Source organism: Engystomops pustulosus, chromosome 10 (genome assembly GCF_040894005.1).
Source record: "Engystomops pustulosus chromosome 10, aEngPut4.maternal, whole genome shotgun sequence".
Lineage (NCBI taxonomy): Eukaryota > Metazoa > Chordata > Amphibia > Anura > Leptodactylidae > Engystomops > Engystomops pustulosus.
In genome coordinates, this window is record NC_092420.1 from 26,225,285 (window position 1) to 26,248,558 (window position 23,274).

The window sequence follows — 23,274 nt, forward strand, 5'->3', positions numbered from 1 at the left end:
ATAACAATATAATTGTATGTTGTAACTTACCTTGCACCCTGACATATTCCTCTGTGTAGTCCCATGGGTTGGGCTTTGGTTTGGATGCATTTCAAAAAACAACATGTGACTTGTCTGTGTTACTCACTCCTCAGCTTTTGGTCCCCACCTTTGTGCTCCTGTACAGCCACTCCTTCCTGCTCCTTCATAGAGCTCACAGCCTAGTGAGCTGACATCAGTGGGACAGGGGGGAGCTGTACAAGAGCACAAAGGTGGGGGCCAAGAGCTGAGGAGTCTGCAGTACAGACAAGTCACATGATGTTTTTGAAATGCATCCAAGCCAAAGTCTAACCGCTGGGACTACACAGAGGATTCTGTCAGGGTGCAGGGTAAGTTATTACACACAGTTATATTGCACTGCAAAGAGAAAGCAGAAAGACATATTTGCAATGCAGGTGTGATGGGTTTCTACAACCTGCCTTAAATGAAAATGAGGTCCCTGGTTTTCATTTTTAAAACTCTATTAAAACATAATAAAAATTTGGTATCGCTGTGATTGTACTTAACCAAAAAATAAATCTGAGGGGTCATTTGGAGTGCACAGTTAAAGTTGTAAAAACAGAGCCCACAAGAAAATTACGCAAATGTGTTTTTTTGCCGATTTCATCACATTTGGAATTTTTTCCCATCTTTCCAGTACACGTCATGGAATATTACACTATGAAGGACAATTTTTTGCATGGAAAACAAGCTCTTATACAGCTCTGTGCACATAGAAAAGTTATGGATTTTTGAAGATGGGGAGCAAAAAATAGAAACCGAATAACGAAAAAGACCAGCTATGTTAAGGGGTTAGGGTAGGTCATCAAAATCAGTACACCAGGGGTCTGGCAACCTACAAAACGGAAGATGCTTGTTTATCAGTTGGACCCATTGCCTCTTTGTAGTTCAGTTCCATTTAGGTGAATCGGTCTCTCCTGCAATACCAAGTATAACCACTATGAAATGTGTGACGCTCTGCTTAATAGACTGCAAAGGAGCAACAGCACTCATCCAAATATCGCTGACCCATCTGATATAAAACACTTATCCTAGACAGGGCTGGTGCCAGCACTGGGCAAACCCGGGAAAGTGCCGAGGCCCAGAGCTGCTGGGGGACCCACATAAGCCTGTACATAAGGAATCCATGAGGGTGAGGGGGTTGTATGTAATGAATCCATAGAGGGTAAGGGGGGCTTTATATAAGATAACCATGAGGAGGCTGTTTGGTATAATAAACTAGGAACTATTTTAGGGAACAGGAGACCGTTTTGGTTTCTGAATTGTTAATGGGGCCACGTGAATTTACAGCAAAGGGGCCCACTGAGGCTCTGTCGCCCATGGGGCCTTCTGAAACATGGAACCCAACCCTGATCCTAGAGATGAATAATAAAAAAATCTCTCGGAATACCCCCAAAAATGTGTACAATGGAAAGGTTCTTTAAACCCCTTAAATCCTGGTCCAAATTTGCGTTTTTTACTCCTTCTCTGTTGTAGCTACATGATGCTGTGTACTTTCAGGTTGAGTTGTACATGACATCTTTAGGTGCAATAACTGTATATTAGTATTACGTTGTATTATTTAACTTCATAAATGACACTGAGCGGCCGGTTACCTCTTAGGATGAGCATTCCCATCCTACGTCAACCTCAAGTGGTGTACGAAGCTGTATGTCTCGGATAATCCCTTGTGATATATGATAAGGCACTAGAGGAAGGTTCTCTGTTCAGGATCCTCATTTCTTACATATCAAAGCAATTCCAGTTGTGTGTTGGCAGCTACGTAACACCTGCGCGGCTGACCTGTATGTGCAGCTATATGGCACATCTACCCTTAAGGCTTCCAAAGACAAAATAGTCTGAACCCTAATTATCCCTCAGAAGGACAATGGAGGCTGGAGACAAGTTCTTACCTCTGCATTCCTCCCATAATAACCTGTAATTATCAACATTTATAGCCGTGATAAGGTACTACAGGGCACTCACTTCTCAGACCCCCAGCCAAAATATGTCAGCACTTGTCGGTGGGGCTTTGAAGGGTTAAAGTTCTTCACAGTGACTTCTCATATTCCAGCGCGGTTACATCATTTCCTTCACAATATTCAACATTTTTTTTTATAAAACAAAATGATCTTAAAATACAAGTCTCTAAAAAAAATCTAGAATCTAAGATCTGCAGATAATTCTATTTCCTTAGAAGTTTCTTCAGGTGATCAACTGACCAAGGGGTTTGCCGCTACTTGGAACAGTCAGTGGGCATGTGTGTGCCTTGGGCAGTCATGGACAACTAGTCTAGTGTCCTCCACCACTGAACCTGCACATTACATGGGAAACCTATGGTAAAACCTGCATGCTATACATATGGATCCCACCCCCTAGTGTCCCTACACAATATAATATCCCTCCTTTTAATCTCTCTTAGTTTCCCCCTTAAGGTATAAAGCCATTCCCTAAGGCCTCCAAATGACAATGAACCCAAACCTGTGTCCACCCCCCTTATACTTTCCTCCACCAATTGTGGCCGCCAAAGTTATTATCCCCTTATTGTACCCCCTTCTCCAATTGCGACAAATGTTAAATACCCTTAATGTGTCCCTTTACTTATGGTAGCCCCCAAATTTGTAATGCCCCCATACCATAGAGGCCCACCCTGCTTCCTCTATTGTGGTCATGACCTGACGATTATGACCCCTATCCCTGCAGCCAATGACTCTGAAACCAGTAGGTTCCATCACATCATAACCTTGCACCTTCCGGCCCTAGATCCTCACAGAAGTGGCAGAATAGTGGAGCGAACAGCTGACTGCTCCCTGCTTACCCAGATAATGTTGAAATTCGGGACCTACTTCCTGCCTGGACATTCATACAAACCCAAAAAGTGGACTGTTATATACGGAATTGGGGATGAATAGGTGGTATTTTAGGTATGTGCTGGGACATCAACTCTGTCGTCATCCGTAGCTGAATACAGTGATAATGCGGAGAGCTGGCAGGCGTGATGTGATGATGTCATCAGCCTGTCAGCCTCAGAGCTACAAACTGCAGGAGCAGAGGGGAGAGGAGCTGCTGCGGGGGAATGGGGAAATATAAGAGCAGGAGCTTCTGGGGAGCACACTAAGATGGGGAGCTGCTGGGTGACCCAGTAAGAGGAGGTACAAAATGAGGGGGAGCTACTAAGGGGCACAATATGATGGGGAGCTGCTGGGGGGCAAAACAAGAGGAGGAGCTGCTTGGAGAGGCAAAATAAAAGGGGCAGCTGCTGTGGTGGCAAAGAGGGGGAGCTGCTGGGGACACAGTAAGAGGGGGTAAAGCTATTTGGGGGCACAATGTAAAGGGGAACTGCTGGGGGGCTTAGTAAGAGGAGGAGCTGATTGGAGAGGCAAAATAAAAGGGGCAGCTGCTGTGGTGGCAAAGAGGGGGAGCTTCTGGGGCACAGTAAGAGGGGGTACAATAAGAAGGAAAGCTGATTGGGGGGCACAATGTAAGGGGGAACTGCTTGGGGGCATAGTAAGAGTGGAGGCTCCTGGAGGGCAAAATAAGAGAGGGAGCTTCTGGGGCACAGTAAGAGGGGGACACAATATCAGGTGGAGCTGCTCGGGGACACAATAGCAGGGGCTTTAATATGAGGGGGAGATGGGGGCACAATATCAGAGGGGCTGCAATGTGATGTACAGAGGGGAACACAATGAGGGGGGAAATTAAGGGAACTAAGGGGAAATTATACTGTATGGGGGTGGCATAAGGGGTGGAGCAAAAGGCATGGCTTAAGGCAAAAACATTTGCGCGCCACATCTTTTGTCCCTCTCTCTTTGCTATGAAAGTTGGAAGGTGTATAAATCCTCTAGAATGCACTTGTAGGTAGATAACACTGTGAATTCTCCAGACGCAGCCATCTCCCTGTCTCCCAAATGGCAGAAGATGCTGAATAATATCCAGGACCTTCTACTGACTCAGGACCTGTACTAACTGCTATGCACCACAAGAGGGCACACTAAACGATCCACAGCGCTACAATATTCTGCAATGTATCTAGTACTGCACTGTACAATGTATCTAATGTATCCCATTGCCTTCATATATGTCTTATATGTACATTTTATGTATGCAAAAAATTCTGCTTCTCCGGATGCTCTATAACATTCTACAAATACAACTTATATGTAACTAAACCACCAACAATATTGTTACGGATCCTGCGCTGTAGAATGGCGCGAGTGTCCAGGAAGCCTAAAATACAGAATATTATATATGTATATATTTTACTTTAGATTCAGTGATTTTACCAAACCCAGCAAGGACAGGTAGATAAATAGATGTCACTGCCTATGGACCAATTTCTCTGGAGTCCACCATGAGCCGGAGCGTCCAGGCTATAGGAGAAAAGAAGAAAGCAGCCGTCAGGCCTCCCCCTTGTCTCTAGCATCAATCTTGGAGACAGAGAAGATGCGGGGACAGGAAGCCATATGCTGTCAGCAGTAACTGATTGATGTCATCAGGCTTCCTGCAAGTGATGAAAGGCCATTCAACCTCTGGACACCAAACCACTCAGCACTAGGGGCGGCATAGGGGATGACTGCAAAATTGGTGGTCCTTACACTATACCCAACACCACTGATCTGATAATGAGGACCGGTCAGAAATTATGCTATATATTGATCCTTTGCTTCCAAATATCTCATGTAGTGGGGTGCTAGAACCCAATATAGTTTTACTAGGAACCAAGATCAAGTGCGGCCTCCTTTTATTGGTACATTCCTAATTCTGTGTTACTCGTCCTGGTTCTTTTTTTACCAGGGGTGATCCAAGGGTCCAGCGGCTATCAAAGAGTCACCAAACCCAAGTATGAAAGCACCAAGGTGTAAGGTGAGGAGGCAACTGCTTTATCACAAACAAATTCATCCATTCTTCAAAAAGGGTTCAAAGAATTTTCCTTCTTAAACATTAGGGAAAAAGCTCTCTGATGGTAAGATGATTCCAGCTTCCTGGTGCATGACATCAGTAGCATCCACAGTATTTTTACAATTATCATTTTATTTGGCCATTCTGCTACCTGCAGATAGGACACTATGTACAATCTGGCCAGCTCCTCCTGCTCTATAACATGCTACCTGCAGATAGGACACTATGTACAATCTGGCCAGCTCCTCCTGCTCTATAGCATGCTGCCTGCAGATAGGACTATGTGCAATCTGCTCAGCTCCCCCTGCTCTATAACATGCTGCCTGCAGATAGGACACTATGTACAATCTGCTCAGCTCCTCCTGCTCTATAACATGCTGCCTGCAGATAGAACACTATGTACAATCTGCTCAGCCCCTCCTGCTCCATAACATGCTGCCTGCAGATAGGACGCTATGTACAACCTGCTCAGCTACTCCTGCTCTATAACATGCTACCTGCAAATAGGACACTATGTACAATCTGCTCAGCTCCTCCTACTCTATAACATGCTGCCGATAGGACATAATGGGGCAGATTTATCCTAGTCTGATGCCCATTTTTTGGTTGTGTATTAGTGACATTTTGGGCGCATTTGGGCATTTGTGCAATTTTTTGCGTTTTTTTCCAGCAGTTTGCTGGAGTTCGCCATGTAGCAGTAATCCTGGTTTGTGCCTTATTTGTATTTCTCCTGCTTATTTAACATTGATTGGTGTCTAAAAGGTCGCAAATAATTTCGCAAATACACACCAGTCCTGACCTTGCATAGGAAAAGCAATGGCATGAGTAGCGCAAATATTTGGGCCTTTAAAAAAATTGCGCCTGATAAGTCTGAAAAAAAAGCATTGACAAAGAATCAAAACGACAAATTAGGTGTAAAAAATAGACTCACAAAAAGTGCAAAAAGAGCTCAGGGAAAGGGGAAATAAAATAAATGACCTCCAATATACCATCTGCTCTGGGCCTTGTGCTGTATAATATCCTGCACGCAGATAGCACGGTATGTACAATGCAGTCAGCTCCTCCTGCTCTATAACGTGCTGCCTGTAGTTGACCTCTTTTTGCACCTCATTTGTCTTTTGTAGCTTTGGCTTTTTTTTTTTTTAGACTTTTAAGTGCAATTTTTTTGTACAAGTCATGCCATTGCTTTTCCTACGTACGGTCGGACAGGAATGTTTTTGCACAATTATTTGCGCCCTTTTAGATGCAAATCAATGTCAAATAAGGCGCACACATCTGGAAGCAGGAGAAGTACAATACAGGATTACTGCTGCAACACGGACTCTGGAGAACTGCTGGAAAAAGGCACAAAACAATTGCAATCCAATACCTAAATGTACCAAAAAAGTTGCTAAAATACAACAAAAAAGTGCAAAAATTAGACTAAGATAAATCTGCCCCTGTGTATAATCTGCACTGCTCATCCTGCTCTGTAACATGTGCCTGATAGATCTCCACCGACCTCCTCTTGTGAGTGATGACCATGACCGCTGTGAATAGGTGGTTTTCCAGTATTTTTCTTCTCCATTCACTTTTAGCGGAGTTTCATTCCTGCTGATTCCTATCACAGAAAGGAATAACAGAGACATGACACAAGTCCTTGAACCCTGTTCCTAATAAAGCTGCTGCCACCCATAAGTGGTCACTGCTTCTATATGACACTTATGACTAAGTAATTGGTAGTATTATTAGGTAACAGAGGTTGTAGGGGTGGACCCTAGTTGACACCCAACTTTCCCAGGATCCTATAAACACTGCCTAAAACGTCACAATAAGAAGACACTAGAAACAACAATGACTTACCTTCCCTAGACATAATATGTTCTGCTGCCTATAGCCAGAAGTAAGTGACCCCCTTCCCCAAGTTCATGTATAAGGATGACTAGTCCTGTCCCTATGCCAGGAGCAGAAGGTTGGAGGTTCTCAATCAATCAGAACTAAGTGAGGAGGGCATCTGTCTCAGACAACAATGGGCTGTTTCTTTGTGGGTGCTGTCTAGCTTTTCTTTAATAAATTTTGATAAGATCTAAATAGATGAGGGTGGCAGGCATTGGGCTGCCTTGTCACTGACTCACAAAGGAGGAGGAGGGGGGTGTCAGAATATCCCAGGGCAACATAACATAACTTTAGGAAGGAAGCCACTGTAAAAAGTTAAAAAAAAAAGTTTAAGGAGTAGAGGGAGGGGCAGTTGTATGAGTGGTAAACATATATAACCCCCCCCCCCCCTGCAGCATTGTCCATAGTACAGGAGAGGAACACCAATATCTCCACACACCCAGCTGCATCCCTCCCTGACAGCACTCCACCAGAGGAATGCGCACCATGAAACAGGATCCCAGTGTCCTCCTGGCTCCAGGTACTCCTCAGTCTACCTGGTGACTAGCCTGGCTGAGGAAGCACCATGCCTCTTGCCCTCACACAGGGACGCAGCTGCTGCAGAACTTCAGGCAACAGGTGAATTTTCCTGCTGAGTTATCACCATCTTCTCAATTTTTGGATTGTTTTATTTTTTTGCCATATTTTTTTTTGGATTTATTTCCCCACTCCCCAGAAGAGAGAAGAAGAAGAAGACGTGCCCAGGCTGATGGGGCTGCATTATCACTAGTGGGTGTATTGCACACTCCCATCACACCAAGTGTGTGACCTGCATACAAATCCCCAGGACCCCCTGAGCAGAGGAGGCAGAGAAGAGGGGGGTGGTCAGCACTCACGCACTGATCCTGGCTCAGCTTCTCTTGGGATTTACAAAACACTAAAAAACTGCCTGATCACATCACTAAAAGTGGGTTTGGTTTGCTGTGCTGTGTCTGTGATACTTTGACCTGGAGCTCCCCTGTCTGCTCCACAAGATCCCCCCAATCTGTCAGCACTGATCACTGGTGGAGCCCCCTAATCCAGGAATATGAACAAGAAGACGAGGCGCTGGATCTTTCATATCTTTCTCAGTCTGGGGATTGTCTACATTAAGATTGGGTAAGTGGTGACCATCCCAGTGCTGACCAGTGACATCTCTCCATTCATTCTGCCAGTGCACAGGTGACTGCGCGAGGATCACTCCAGCTGTGGCAGAACTACAACCCCCAGCATCTGGCCACACGTGCTGGTACTTGTAGTTCTGCAACAGTTTAAGATACAAATATTAAAGTTAGAATTGATGATGTTTCACTGCCTATTGTCTATAGATGTATTTAGAGTTTATTCACTGCCTAGTAAGAAATATTATATATATTTATCTATGTTCTACTTTCCTTCTTTCTTTAGAGCTATACTTCTATATTTTCTATTTTTTTTATATCTATATGTATCTATCCATCTATAAGCTTTCTGTATGTTTATTATCACTCTGTCCATAACTATTCATGTAGTGATCGTTGTTGCTCTTTTTATTTTGTTTTTATGTTTCTATTTTTTTTTAAATTATCTATTATATTATTTATATATTTAACTATGTTTATTTCTATTTATCTATATTTATCTCTTGCTCTTTACCTCTTTTTCTCCCTCTATTTAGCTTTAATGTCTCTATTTTTATCTATTCGCTGTTTCTGTTTTTCAACTCTATCTATCGATCTATCTATCTATCTATCTATCTATCTATCTATCTATCTATCTATCTATCTATCTATCTATATATCTATCTATCAATCATCTATCCATTCATTATCTATCTATCTTTCACCTCTGTATGTATCTATCTTTGTATGTATCTTACTTTCTAGTCTATCAATCTATCTGCCTATATCTATCTATCTATCTATCTATCTATCCATCTCCTATCTATCTATCTATCTATCTATCTATCTCATGTCTATCTATCTATCTATCTATCTATCTATCTATCTATCTATCTATCTATCTATCTCATGTCTATCTATCTATCTATCTATCTATCTATCTATCTATCTATCTATCTATCTATCTATCTATCTATCTATCTATCCATGAATATGTCCATCTATCCACCTGTCTCTATCTATCATCTATCCATTTATTATCTATCTCCTAATTTTGCTGGGGACTTTGGGGCAGATATATCTTTAGATAGTCTGTTGTATTTTACTGACTTTTTGGGCACATTTGGGTATTTGTGCAATTTTTTTGTGCCTTTTCCCAGCAGTTCGCCTGAGTTCGCTGTATAGCAGTAATCCTGGTTTGCGCCTAAGTTGTCTTTGTATTTCTCCTGCTTCCAGATTGCGCAAAACTACGCCAATCTCGACCATGCTTGGGAAAGACAATGGTATGAGTGGCGCAAAAATTACGCATTTGAAAAAGAGCCAAAACTACAAAAGACAAATGAGGTGCAAAAAAACAACTCAGGGAAGGAGGAAATAAGACAAACGATCCCTTTTTGTACATCGGGATTTTAGATCATGTGAAGCTGACATCTCTGATGTGTCCGGAGTGGGCTACCGCTGTGGAGCACCAGCAATGTCCATGATAAGTAGTGGAAACCCCTGGTAGTATTGGACATCATGATGCTTTGTTTTCACTGCTCTGTCACTTCCAGGAAATCAAACATTTATGAAGAAACCCCCCTGTGTATATATCATGGAATTCCCAATCTGATGTGTAGGACACTTCCTTCACTATTCCTTATTCTTATGTAGTAAATAAATCCGGAATCTTTGGATTTCCATAGATTTTTAAGGCAAAAGCTCAGTTGTATGTGCAGAAGTCAGAGTCTTACCTGGACCCTTGTACCAGAGATGGTATAAAGTCTTCTCTATCACATAAGATCGCACCACTGGCTTATGAACTATTGCAGATTTAGCATCAGAGCCCTTGAGTTTGGAGTGAACCTTATAGATTCTTGATATTTTGCATGTGATCATGTTGGGAAAATCATTACTTCTGTGGCGGGTTTACTGTAGGTGATATCATTCGTGTACAGAGCAGGACTATGAATGGACGCGTTTATCAGACTATAATTGGCTTCTACGTGTAGTAAATCATTGACCGCCCCAGTGACACCATCGCGGTTAATTAATGACATACAGGATAGATCTGAATGAACCTCGTAGATGTATAAAGTAAGGTGTTAGAGCACCTAGGCCCCTGCTTCTATCCCATCACTGCTTACATGGGACTTCCTATAACGACGGGTATGAGAGTGATCCCCCACCTATGGCAGATAGAAATCACGTCAACGGTAATTCTACTTCTAACAATATTTTACAATTTGAGCTCACGTAAAAATTGGAATGTTTTCGAACATATGTTTTTTGTGCGACCACACTTCTTAGCTCTCCTGGTTTTAAAGTGCAGGCGCTGAGATTAACCTTTGACGCAACAGACCCCATTGGGGTCATTTATCTTTTCCTTGCCGTCGGTGTTTTTGTGCCTATTTTGCTTTTTTTTTTGGAATATTACGCCTCAATTCGCCGTGTGCTGTTGCGCCCTATTTGTCATTACATTGCACCTCATTACAGATGTTTGCACCCGATTTATTATACTATTGCGCCTATATAGGTGCAAATAATTGCGCAAGGCACTGTTATGATTGGCGCAACAATTTGCACCTTTTTTTTAAATTTGCGCCTAATAAGGCGAAAAAAACCCTACATTTGACAAAGAGCCAAAAACGACAAAGACAAATGAGGTGCAAAAAATAGACTAACAGGTGCAAAAAGAGCGCAGAGAAGGGGAAATAAGATAAATGACCCCCATGACTTCTGTAATTTGATGGGGATAACTCTTTGACTGCGAGAGAACCCTCAACTCACTTGTGAATGCATCCTAAGTGTCATCTTAGCTCCCACAATGCACGGCTGTCTATAACATTGCACAGAGACTTTACTTGGGGACCTCCTTGACTCATGGTTAAAGGGGTTAACAGGTGCGCCGGGCTATTGGAGCCCAACACCCATTCAACTGGATAGAAACTTCTGCTTACGCTCAGCTTACATTGGGTACCCAATGGCATCCAGAACAATTAATCAATGATGGTTTTGGGCCGCCGTCAGTCACATACTGAGAATAGGTCCTCAATATATTTTACCATATTATATACAATATATTGGGGCACAAGTGTGAGACCCCCATGGCCCATCAATTTGACTTCCTAATTCAACCCAATTTAATGGGTAGACTATGTGAATAGTAACTTGGGGGAGATTTATCATCAAGGTTAAACTGTTCTAGATGCCCATTGAAACCAATCAAAGCTCAGCTTTCATTTTATAAACCGTCTGGGGGGAGCTGAAAGCCGACCTCTGATTGGTTCCTGTGGGCAACTAGAACAGTTTTACCTCAGAAACTAGAACAGTTCTGCTCTGAGAGACATGATAAATCTCCCCCAAGATGCGAGTGCTGGAGATACATGAGCGCTGTGCTCAGAAATTATCCACTCTCCCATTATATTGAATGTTGGGGGTTGATTTTCGTGATCAACATTTGGACATCCACTGATCAGATTGTTATCCTCTATCCTGTGGAAATGGGATAACAATCAAAGTTGGTACAACCCCCTTAAAGCCCTGGTTCACATAATGGCAGAATTTTAGTGTCCATAGGGGCCACAATAGGAGCCCCCCCATTAGGCCACCATAACAGCATGATGATATTGAAGTCACATTCTCCAGCAGGTTTTCAATACAAATACTAATACACATATATTTTATTTCCAGAGCTATATGACACATTCATCTATATGATACTCAATAATTGAAGCGGCAGGATAGTACACTAAGATTAGGGATCTATCTGTGGTACTGCAGGAAGGTCAAACCTACTATACTAAATCATCTTTACATTGTGCCGACAGCGCAGCTCTATAAAGCGGAGCTACAGTTTCAGCTCTGCTACATCGTCATCTACTGTACGTAAAAGCATAGTGTACAATATAAAATGATACTAATCCCTATTGAAATGCCCTGTGTCACAGCCAGGGATCCCTCCATGCTGCAGACAAGGCCGCACACCCGCTCAGGCTGTAATTTATGGCTCAGGAAGTGTTTGTCACGTTTTGGCACGAGCCGCTGGCTTTTTATCTCTGTTATAATTATAGCAAAAAAAAAAAAAAGTAGAAAAAACACACACACATATAAACTGATAGGGAAAGGCGAGGTTGAAATGTCCACGAATTGTCCACACTCCTTCCTTCCAACGTCATTGCTGTGATTACCTCCAGCTACTGTAGGAAAGGGAAAAATTGTTTGGTAACAAATTTGGAAACATGGAAAATAATCTGTGAGCGGCAAATCTCTGTGTTCCCTGCAGATAATGGGACTTGTCATAGTTCTGGTATTCAGTGGGAGGCAAAAGGTTAATATTAGAGCAATTACACCAGCACATACCTGGGCACACAACTCTGCTACCCTGTAAAAGGGGTGGGGGTTTAAAAGGGGTATTCTCACCTGCACAATGACATTTCATTTAACTCATCTACTATATACATACATTGGATTGGATGCTATTAAAATGTATGTACCTGTGGGACAAAAAAATTCCCATAAACGTAGTAATTTTGTTCCTCAGATACAAGATTCTAGTCCTTGGTTACGACCACCTCTTTTTACTTTTGCATATGAAATGTCCAGGAGTTATTGCTTGTCCCACAGCCATCCATAAATGCTTAATCCAGGTGGTCAGGCAGGACTGAATAGCACATGTCTGTCCACTGCTGCCCATGGTGCAGGGTGGTCGTATCCATGGAAGGTATACGATACACACACAGGGATAATACACACAGTTATTTCACAGTACAGGGATAATACACACAGTGATATCACAGTACAGGGATAATACAGACAGTGATGTCACAGTACAGGGATAATACACACAGTGATGTCACAGTACAGGGGATAATACACACAGTGATGTCACAGCACAGGGATAATACACACAGTGATGTCACAGTACAGGGATAATACACAGTGATGTCACAGTACAGGGATAATACACACAGTGATATCAAAGTACAGAGAACAGGGATAATACACACAGTGATGTCACAGTACAGAGATAATACACACAGTGATGTCACAGTACAGGGATAACACACACAGTGATGTCACAGTACAGGGATAATACACACAGTGATGTCACAGTACAGAGATAATACACACAGTGATGTCACAGTACAGGGATAATACACACAGTGATGTCACAGTACAGGGATAATACACACAGTGATGTCACAGCACAGGGATAATACACACAGTGACGTCACAGCACAGGATAACACACACAGTGATGTCACAGTACAGGGATAATACACACAGTGATGTCACAGTACAGGGGTAATACACACAGTGATGTCACAGCACAGGGATAATACACACAGTGATGTCACAGTACAGGGATAATACACACAGTGATGTCACAGTACAGTGATAATACACACAGTGATGCCACAGTACAGGGATAATACACACAGTGATATCACAGCACAGGGATTATACACACAGTGCTGTCACAGTACAGGGATAATACACACAGTGATGTCACAGTACAGGGATAATACACACAGTGATGTCACAGTACAGGGGATAATACACACAGTGATGTCACAGTACAGGGATAATACACACAGTGATGTCACAGTACAGGAATAATACACATAGTGATGTCACAGTACAGGATAATACACACAGTGATGTCACAGTACAGAGATAATACACACAGTGATATCACAGTACAGGGATAATACACACAGTGATGTCACAGTACAGGGATAATACACACAGTGATGTCACAGTACAGGGATAATACACACAGTGATGTCACAAACAGGGATAATACACACAGTGATGTCACAGTACAGGTATAATACAAACAGTTATGTCACAGTACAGGCATAATACACACGGTGATGTCATAATACTGACATAATACTGACATAAACCCAGTTATCTCTCTGTACTTTGCACACAGTGATGTCACAGTAGAGGGATGATTCACACAATGATATCACAGTACAAGGATGATACAGTGATGTCACAGTACAGACATAATACACACAGTGATGTCACAGTACAGGGATAATACACACAGTGGTGTAAAAGTACAAAGATAATAGATTCACAGTGATGCCACAGTACATATATAACAGTGATGTCACATTCATAGGCCATGCCTCCTTTGTCATGTTAGTCTGACATGTGCCTGAAAGCTGTCTAAAACCCTTCATAAATGTGGCACAGATAGTTTTTTGGTGCAAATTAGGACAGAATTCTGTCATATACAGATCAATAAAGCTGCCCCATTGATGTCACAGTATTAGGGATATTGCTCACAGTGATGTCAGTGTGAGGACAGCTAACAGATGATGTCACAGTAATAATGATGTAATGATGATAATGAAGAAGAGATTATGCATATATTAGGTGTAACCATTTGATTTCACAGGGAAATCTGGAATGTACCACTTTCAATTCCACATCCACTTAATGTAGCATATCCATGTTTCCACATGTGCAGCGATGTAACCCTCCAGATGTCACAGTCTGAATAGTGAGGAGACGGCTCAGGCCAAAGTCTATTTTTATTCTGTTCTTTGAGTCTGGAGGACATCACCACGTTGTGACTCTCCGCTCTCATCAGCGCTTCTCCCTGTTATTAGGTCCTTGTGACTATGTGATGTTTCTCTGCTCTTTTAGGCTTTTCTTGTAGTTGTCACTGTCTGCCCTTGTATTTAGACAGCTGCGGGGCACGGCCTCCCTTGTTCTGCCTATTGTCCTGGTACAAAGGTTGTATTGTCAGCCTCTCCAGCACAGGTAGACAATGGCGCACCACAACTTGCCGTCACAGTATACAGTCTCCCATATTCTCTCTTTTATCTATTCTGTATAGATTGTGCTGCACATTGGGGCACATTTACTAAGGGTCCGCACACCGCATTTCCATCGGGTTTCCCGACTATTTCCGATTTGCGCCGTATCAGGGGTTACAACAGGGATTTTTGGCGCCGACTTTCATGCGACTCAAATTGGGAGGCATGGCCGTCGGCAACCCGACGGATTCGGACTAAGTGTAGGATTTAAAATTCAAATTGTGTCGCAAGACTTCATCCTCGTCGGACAACGCACCTCAGGGATCGCAACAGGACCGGGTAAGTAAATGTACCCGATTGGGGCACATTTACTTACCCGTCCCATTGACGCCGACGATCCGGAATGTCCGGCGAGGATTCGGAGCTGCCGCGATTCACTAAGATCGTGCATCCAATTTCCTGCAGGTGTCGCTTCCCCGCTGTGGTCCGCCGGAGTTCACCATCTTGTTCCCGGTGTATGTGAGTGCTGATCTTGCGACACAATTTCATTTTTAAATTCCGCGGTTTGTCCGAATGAGTTGGGTTGCCAGCGCCGATGCGCCACAATCCGATCGCGTGCGCCAAAAACCTGGGGCAATTCAGGGCAAATCGGAAAATGTCATGAAACCCGACGGAAATGAGTCCTACGGACCCTTAATAAATGTGCCGCATTGTGTCTATTTTGTTCTAACATTGATAAAATCCATCTGTTGGTACAACTTGCTGGGGGGTTTCCTGTATGGACCTACACGGAACCATTTCCCTGCAGCGCAGATCCATTTAGCTGTTTTGTTGTAGTCAGATAACAACTGCACATGTCATAATACAGGGAGATGTTTTACTGGTGAAAATCAACCTACAGATGCCACTCACTGATATTCAGAGAGCTGTCAATCATCCAGTGTGTGGGCGGAGTAAACAGGACTCTTATTAGGAGTCCTGACAGGATTTATCTACATTCTAGCTCCAAACCATATTAATCCATGGGTGGATTAAGACTGCCATGGACCCTGGACTGTATGAATGTTATAGCCCCTACAAGTCTGGAATTCACTTGCTACATTTGGTACTAGAATATAAATTCTTGGGGAATGTCTGACTGCCTTCAATCTGTGGCTTCAGGATCTCTGGTCCTTCAAAGGTCCTGAAATGACCTTGTAAATGTGTACATGTATATTGAGAGCAGAACAGATGTATGAGGATTTCATGGGTGAAGGTCCGTCTCGGTATAAAATTTGGTGGGTGATTTTGGTGGCAATGGACCTCCCTAAAAGGCTTTAGCCCAGGGCTACCGCCCAAACTGCCTATATATATTATGATCCACTCCTGCATGTATCACAGAATTCCGCTTCTCTTGCTCTATCATATTCTGTTTTCTGCAAGCTAAATCACCTGGCAGGTTCACTCTTATCCGACATGGTGTTACTGATGCAATTTCTCAATTTTGCTCCTGAAGAGATACATAAGGTCTTTTAAGATTCCAGGAAATTCACAATTTTACTGACTGATAAATGACTCTGCAGATGTGAGTGTGAATGGCAGCATTGGAGTCTATAGGGTCCTCCATTAGATGACTCTATGGTGTGTGGGGGGACCTTGCATAACGTTGTGGGTACACAAGGGCCCAGTATAGTCCATAGCACACTATAGGAGATAATAAGGGCTGAATGTACACAGGATCATAGAATTGCCTTTTAAAGGAAATCTACCATCAAAATCCATCATGATAAACCAGGGACACTTAGGCCTATTTCACACACGTCAGGGTGCGATTAGGGTTTGGTCAGTGAAAAACTGACATTTTGCATCAGAGTTCAATCAGTTTTCCGTCAGAGTTTGTTCAGTGTCTCAGTTTTTCACTCACGTTTTTTTTGGTATTTTCAATGCATTTTTCACACGCAGATAACGTGCGTGAAAAGGACTCAGGACTGAGCTCTATCTTTTCTATGGAAATTGATCAGTGAAAAACGCATTGTACTTGCATTGGACTTGCATGTGTCTCAGAGTGCAATGCGTTTTTGATGCATCTCCATAGACTTGTATGGAGCCTCTTTCACGTGTGTGAAAGTAGAGCATGCAGATATTTAAACAAAATACACGCGTGTGTGTGCGGGAAAAATAAAGCAAGTCTGAAAAAACTCATTGATTACAATGGGTCAGAGTTCTGCACATCAAAAGCATGCGCAGAACACGCACATGAAAAACATGCAAGTGTGAAAGGCTCGTAGATCCAGGCACCGGGACTATTTGTTATCCATGCCATCCTTCTATCTAATAAAACTTTTAAAACTGCACAGTGTAACAACCTATAAAGCTACATCATGGAGGGACTGTGATAACCCATCCCAGAGCCCTTAAGGCTCATAAGCATAATTGTAAAAGTTGATTTTAGAAGGCAGAATGCCGTGGATACCAAATATAAGAAGATTACCACAGTCTCGGAGCCTGGATCTATGAGTAAGTGACTTGATTTAGATGATTGATTTCCTTTAAACTAATTCATTGAAAACTATAAAAACTCAGCCTTACGTAAGAAGAGCTGGGAGGTAACATAATGCGTTTTAGAAGCTGCTGTACATTGCGTACGCCATTACACAGATCAGGAGATCTTCTTGGCATCGTTCTGCATAGACAGAGCTCTGATTGATTTCCTCGGCCCATGGAACTGATGGTACTAATGTTACTTCTTCTCCTGTCTCCCATAATAGAGGCTTCTCTTCTGTGGTGGCACTGGGGGCCAGCGTGATTTGCAGTAAGATTCCAGGCCTGGCACCTAGACAGAGGACTATCTGTCTCAACCGACCTGATGCTATCATTGTGATCGGAGAAGGAGCGCAGATGGGGATCAATGAGTGTCAGTTTCAGTTCAGAAACGGACGGTGGAACTGTTCAGCGCTGGGAGAAAGGACAGTGTTTGGGAAAGAGCTGAAAGTGGGTATGTTACCAATGACATGATACTGTACACGTGACACTTGTCTGTCTCACTCCAGAGCTGGGTCACATACTGCGGATATACCAGTACACAATATCATTGTATGGTCCGAAATGATCCACAACAAGAATTCTGTGCAAATTAACGGGTTTGTTCTTTTTGTAAGATTTAGAAATGTTAATGTGTATTTATTGTTTTTATACTTAGGCTACATTCACACAATGTATGACCGTAGTACGGCGGGCATACATCGGCGCTGCGGAGAGGAGCAGGGGATGAGCGCTTATAACCCGCCCCTCTCCATAGTAATATATGGCGCATGGCACCATATTCCGTAGAAAGGTAAGACATGTCCTATCTTTCTACGGGCTACGGAGCGGTACTGTGACGCACGTTGCTGCACCGTACCGCTCCCTTACAGGGCCGTGAGCCCGTAGAAGTGTATAGGGGATGTATACACGCCATATATACGTCGGCCGTATATATTTCCCCCATACGTTTGTGTGAATGTAGCAGTATAATAATACAAATCAAATTTTATATAGTTCACTTACAGGTCAGTCTTATATTGTATAGTGCCTTTCTTTTTGATGGGGTACTGTCAAGCACTGTGCAGGTAACTACACTGCATATATGCGTATATGTTTGTTATATAGGTGGTTGCCCAATTAACATAGCTTTATGTCTGGGTATAAAAAGACTGATATATGGTTGGTGGGTTTAATAAAAAAAATACTTGTCCTTATCTCCTCTGTTACTCAGGTTCTCCCATGGTCAGTGGCGTAACTTGAAGTTGACGGACCCCAGTGCAAAGTCTGTACCAGGCCCCCTAAGATAATCTATGGTTTATAATACTAGTCTCCTCATATGGGAAAGTAACATTTTATGGGCCCCCTAAGCCTCTGGCCCTGGTTGCGACCACACCCTCTGCACCCCCTCAAGGTACGCCCCTGCCCATGGCACTGCCGGTCACTGCAATGTTCGTTTACAGAGGCCAGCAGGGTTGTCCCGGGCGCCTGCTATTGCCTGAACTCCTTTTGTAGCAGGTTGTGGTTGTGATGGTACAACCGGCCTCTGTAAACAAACAAAGGCAGTGATGGGTGGTGCCATAGAAGAACGGGATCACTAGTGGAGGTGAGTATTAGTTACATAGGAAGGGAAGGGATTGGATGAGGAAGGGATTTAGGGGAATAATAAATAATAATTCCTTTATTTATATAGCGCACACTGATTACACAGCGCTGCACAGTGCTTGCCAAATCAGTCCCTGTCCCCAATGGGGCTCACAATCTAATCGACCTACCAGTATGTTTTGGAGTGTGGGAAGAAACCGGAGGACCTAGGGGAAACCCACAGAGAGAACATACAATCTCTATGCAGATGTTGACCTGGATGGTACCCAGGACCCCAGTGCAAGGCTGTAGTTTTAATCATTGAGCCACTGTGGATAACAATTCCACATAACAGAACTATTATTGTTTTTAATCCCAGCCATTTATCCTTTTGTTTAATTCCTGGACAGCCACTTTAGCTGTTTTGGCTTAGAACCACTTCCAAGGGCAGCGTGCAGATGAACAGTAATTTTTTACCATTCAACCTCTGTACAGAGATCTAGGCTTTATTGCCACAGAGCCACCAGGTAGCTACCTCTTGGAGTAATTTTTTCATTAGGTTCCACTTGACCGCCAAAAATAATGTTAAAAACGATGAAATCCTGAGCAGTGACGTGTAATGTGCAGCTTGCTGCTTTTTACTACCCATCCCCCGTAGTGTTTTATACATGTTTAAACCCTCTGAATTTTAATACAACAGAATGACATATTTAGGCTCTTTTTCTTGGCAATTTTTCACGCATTTTCTTCTATGTTAATAAGCCTGTGGATGTCTCAATTCATCCATCTCTATAGAGAACTGTTCCAGGGTTTCATTGTCACCCAACCATTTGTCCTATGTTAACTCTCATGAATTTCAAAAAAGTTTTTTCTTTTCTTTTTTTTTTTTATCAAAACCCATTAGATATGACTTGTAAAAGATGCTATGGGGCCATGTTGTCTACATGGCATTAATAAGAAAAAAAGTATAGCATTTTAAAAATCATAACTTTTTATTACGCTCAATTTAATAGTTTGATAGTTTAATGTTAAAAGTTGTAATGTTTTTAATGAAAAAAATTGGGAAAAGCATTTTGCTTCAAAGCAGTAAAAAATTTTTTTTCGGTAATTAGTAATTCAGTAAATTTTGATATTTTCTAAACGTCCAAATTATTTACAAATTTTAAGAAACATGAAGAAATAAATAATAAAATGCAAAAAGTGCTAAAAATAATAATATTTTCACACTCATCTTTGTAATTAAGAAAAATAAGTATCCACTAAAATAAGTACAACAACATGAAATAAAAACAAGTTAAAATTTTTTAAAGGTCTTTTAACTTTTTTACCGAAGTTTTATTCCTGTGAAATAGTTTGGATTTTAATTTTGGGGTTTAAGCAATGTCTCAGCATATGGAGAGGAGAAGACAGGGTTGGCTGATTAGGTCGCTAATGACCCGGGGGTTAGTTGACATTCAATAGATTGCAGGCTTCAAAAGCGAAGAGAAAATCATTTGACAGTGAATTTCCAAATTTGAAAAACTCAACAAAGACGGATCTGACAACATCCCGCCTCTATCTGGTTCAGTATTCAGCTTATTATCACTGCACACAACAAGACAAATGAGAATGGGGGGGGGGGGGGGGTCCTACGCACCATTATATAAAGATGTCCTCTCCAGGCTAAAGAAATGGTGATCTTTTCATTTAAAGAAAACCAAACTCTTTAACTTTAAGAAGACGTCGTCAATAGCGTAAAGAAGAGGGACCTAGGTGTCAATTTCTCACCATGTGCAATGGAGCAGAACAAATGGGGGGGTTTCACAATTCCTCTAGGCTCCACTGCCGATGTAGAAAGGGTCTGTATTTTTGTAAATTTGCAGTTGCCAAACTTTGGATTTTTTTAACATATTTTTAGCTTTATGTCAATTCCATTTCCTGTAAAAAGAAGTTGTATCAAGTTTGTTATCCCCTATACACAGGATAAAGACCTGATTGGTGGGAGTCTGACTGCTGGGACCACAATGATCACACAAATAAGGGTCCTGTTCACATCAATTGATGTAGTGGGAGCTTGAGCATATCCTCAGTTTATTCCATGTGAGTAGGGGTGACCCTAAACTCAGGGTCAACATTTGCAAAGAGTTTGTATGTTCTCCCCGTGTTTGTGTAGATTTCCTCCAGGTCCTCCGGTTTCCTCCCATACTCCAAAACATACTGGTAGGTTGATTAGATTGTGAGCCGCATTGGGTACAGGGACTGATTTGGCAAGCTCCGTGCAGCACTGCGTAATCTGTGTGCACTATATAAATAAAGGAATTATTATTACTATAATTATTAGAATGCCGCCTCTTTCCCTTACAGATGTTTTGTTAGTAATTTGGTTCTCCATGTAGTGTTTCATGCCTGTGCTGATGTTGGATGAGAAGAAACATAAGTGTCAGGTCCTGCAAGTGAATGTACTCTGGATGCTTCACCCCAATTTGCTGCAGATGATGCTCAACTTGCCTCATGGTTTGTGCACCCCTACATGTAAGGAATATAATTTGCACAGCACAATGCTAAAGTATCTCTATCACTAACATCCACTGTGTGAGTGCCAGAGATATCTGAATGCTGTCCTCAGCAATTATACGCTACTGTATGGTGCAACGCTACCATAATATTAAATGGCGCTGCAGGATCAGATCTCCACCAATCAGATTGTTATCCCCTTTTCCTGTGGATAGCGACTAGAGATGAGTGAGCACTAAAATGCTCGGGTACTCGTTATTCGAGACGAACTTTTCCCGATGCTCGAGTGCTCGTCTCGAAGAACCCCATTGAAGTCAATGGGAGACTCGAGCATTTTTCAAGGGGACCAAGGCTCTGCACAGGGAAGCTTGGCCAAACACCTGGGAACCTCAGAAAAGGATGGAAACACCACGGAAATGGACAGGAAACAGCAGGGGCAGCATGCATGGATGCCTCTGAGGCTGCTTAATCGCACCATTATGCCAAAATTATGGGCAACAGCATGGCCATGACAGAGTGACAGAATGAAGCTAGATAGCATCTAAAACATCCAATAATTGACCCTGACACTATAGGGGACGGCATGCAGAGGCAGCGGCAGCAGCGGCAGGCTAGAGAGTGTCATGGCGACATACCCTAAATGGACTCAGGCTTCAAACCAATGGGTGGCAGAGAGGAACCAAAGGAGGTGAGCAAGAAGCGCTCAAATAATATCGGTACATGATAAAAGTTTGCCAGTATATTTTGTGGATTACACAGCAGGGTGGCGACAAAGTTAACATGGAAGCCATGAAAACAACCCAAAATTCTGCCTGACACAGCTCGTTTGATAAGGGGACCATGTATGGAGGCAGTGAACTAGTAGTAGATTAAAGGTGCTGCAGTTAAAACTATGTTAGTTGGATCTTGGCATGGAGCTGGCGCTCCGCTGCCAGGCGAGCTTTTGCCAATCCAAGCCCCTGTCTCTAGGCTACTCCCCAAACAGCACTTCTAAGAACCTTTTGTATAAGATCAAGTGTAGTAGCGTTCTTATAAGTTTAGGATATGGCGGGTGAGGGGAATGTAAACAGATGCGCAAGAAGCGCTGAAATAATATCGGTAAATGATAAAAGTTTGCAAGTATATTTTGTGGATTACACAGCAGGGTGGCGACAAAGTTAACAAGTTTGATGTGGAATGCCCTGTAATAGCTCTTGGGCGGTGTGCCTTTTATCGCCTAGGCTCAGCAGTTTGAGCACCGCCTGCTGTCGCTTAGTGACGGCACTGCTGCTGTGCCTAGAGCTACCGACTGATGGCGCCATGGCCACGGATGGTAATTCGGAGGAGGAGGAGGTGGAGGAGGGGTGGGAGGAGGAGGAGGTATACTAGACCTTTGAGACCTGGACCGAGGTAGGCCCCGCAATTCTCTGCGTCGGCAGTATATGACCAGCCCCAGGGTCAGACTCGGTCCCAGCCTGCACCAAGTTAAGTGTAGTAGCGTTCTTATAAGTTTGGGATATGGCGGGTGAAGGGAATGTAAACAGATGCGCAAGAAGCGCATGATGCGCATGGAGCTGGCGCTCCGCTGCCAGGTGAGCTTTCGCCAATCCAAGCCCCTGTCTCTAGGCTACTCCCCAAACAGCACTTCTAAGAACCTTTTGTATAAGATCAAGTGTAGTAGCGTTCTTATAAGTTTAGGATATGCCGGGTGAGGGGAATGTAAACAGATGCGCAAGAAGCGCTGAAATAATATTGGTAAATGATAAAAGTTTGCCAGTATATTTTGTGGATAACACAGCTGGGTGGCGACAAAGTTAACAACTTTGATGTGGAATCCATGAAAACAACCCAAATTTCTGCCTGACACACCTCGTTTGGAGGTAGCAATGGAGACAACGTGTGGAGGCTGCTATGGAGACAATTTAATTTGGATAGTGCCTGTATGTGGCAGTCCAAAAAAGTTTTCAAACCAGAGGAGCAGGTAGGTGGCCCTCCAGAAAAATGAAATAGATTGAGTGCCTGTATGTGGCAGTCCAAAAAAGTTTTCAAAC

General features: G+C 42.8%; 1 protein-coding gene and 1 long non-coding RNA gene across 3 annotated transcripts in view; one reads left to right on the top strand and one right to left on the bottom strand.

Moving 5' to 3' along the window:
• LOC140103593 (uncharacterized) overlaps positions 1-23,274 on the bottom strand; it is a 57,148-nt gene that overhangs the window by 16,584 nt on the left and 17,290 nt on the right. The gene's annotated exons all lie outside the window — the stretch shown is intronic.
• Positions 4,839-23,274, top strand: part of LOC140103592 (protein Wnt-7a) — a 57,448-nt gene continuing 39,012 nt past the window's right edge. Inside the window, exons 1-2 of one of the 2 annotated variants that reach the window (XM_072126732.1) lie at positions 4,839-4,881; positions 17,416-17,642. In XM_072126732.1, coding sequence (XP_071982833.1) covers positions 17,546-17,642 — 97 coding nt within the window. In that variant the 5' untranslated portion in view covers positions 4,839-4,881; positions 17,416-17,545. Of the gene's footprint in view, positions 4,882-7,209; positions 7,930-17,415; positions 17,643-23,274 lie in introns of those variants that run through there. The other variant, XM_072126731.1, reaches the window with a different exon arrangement.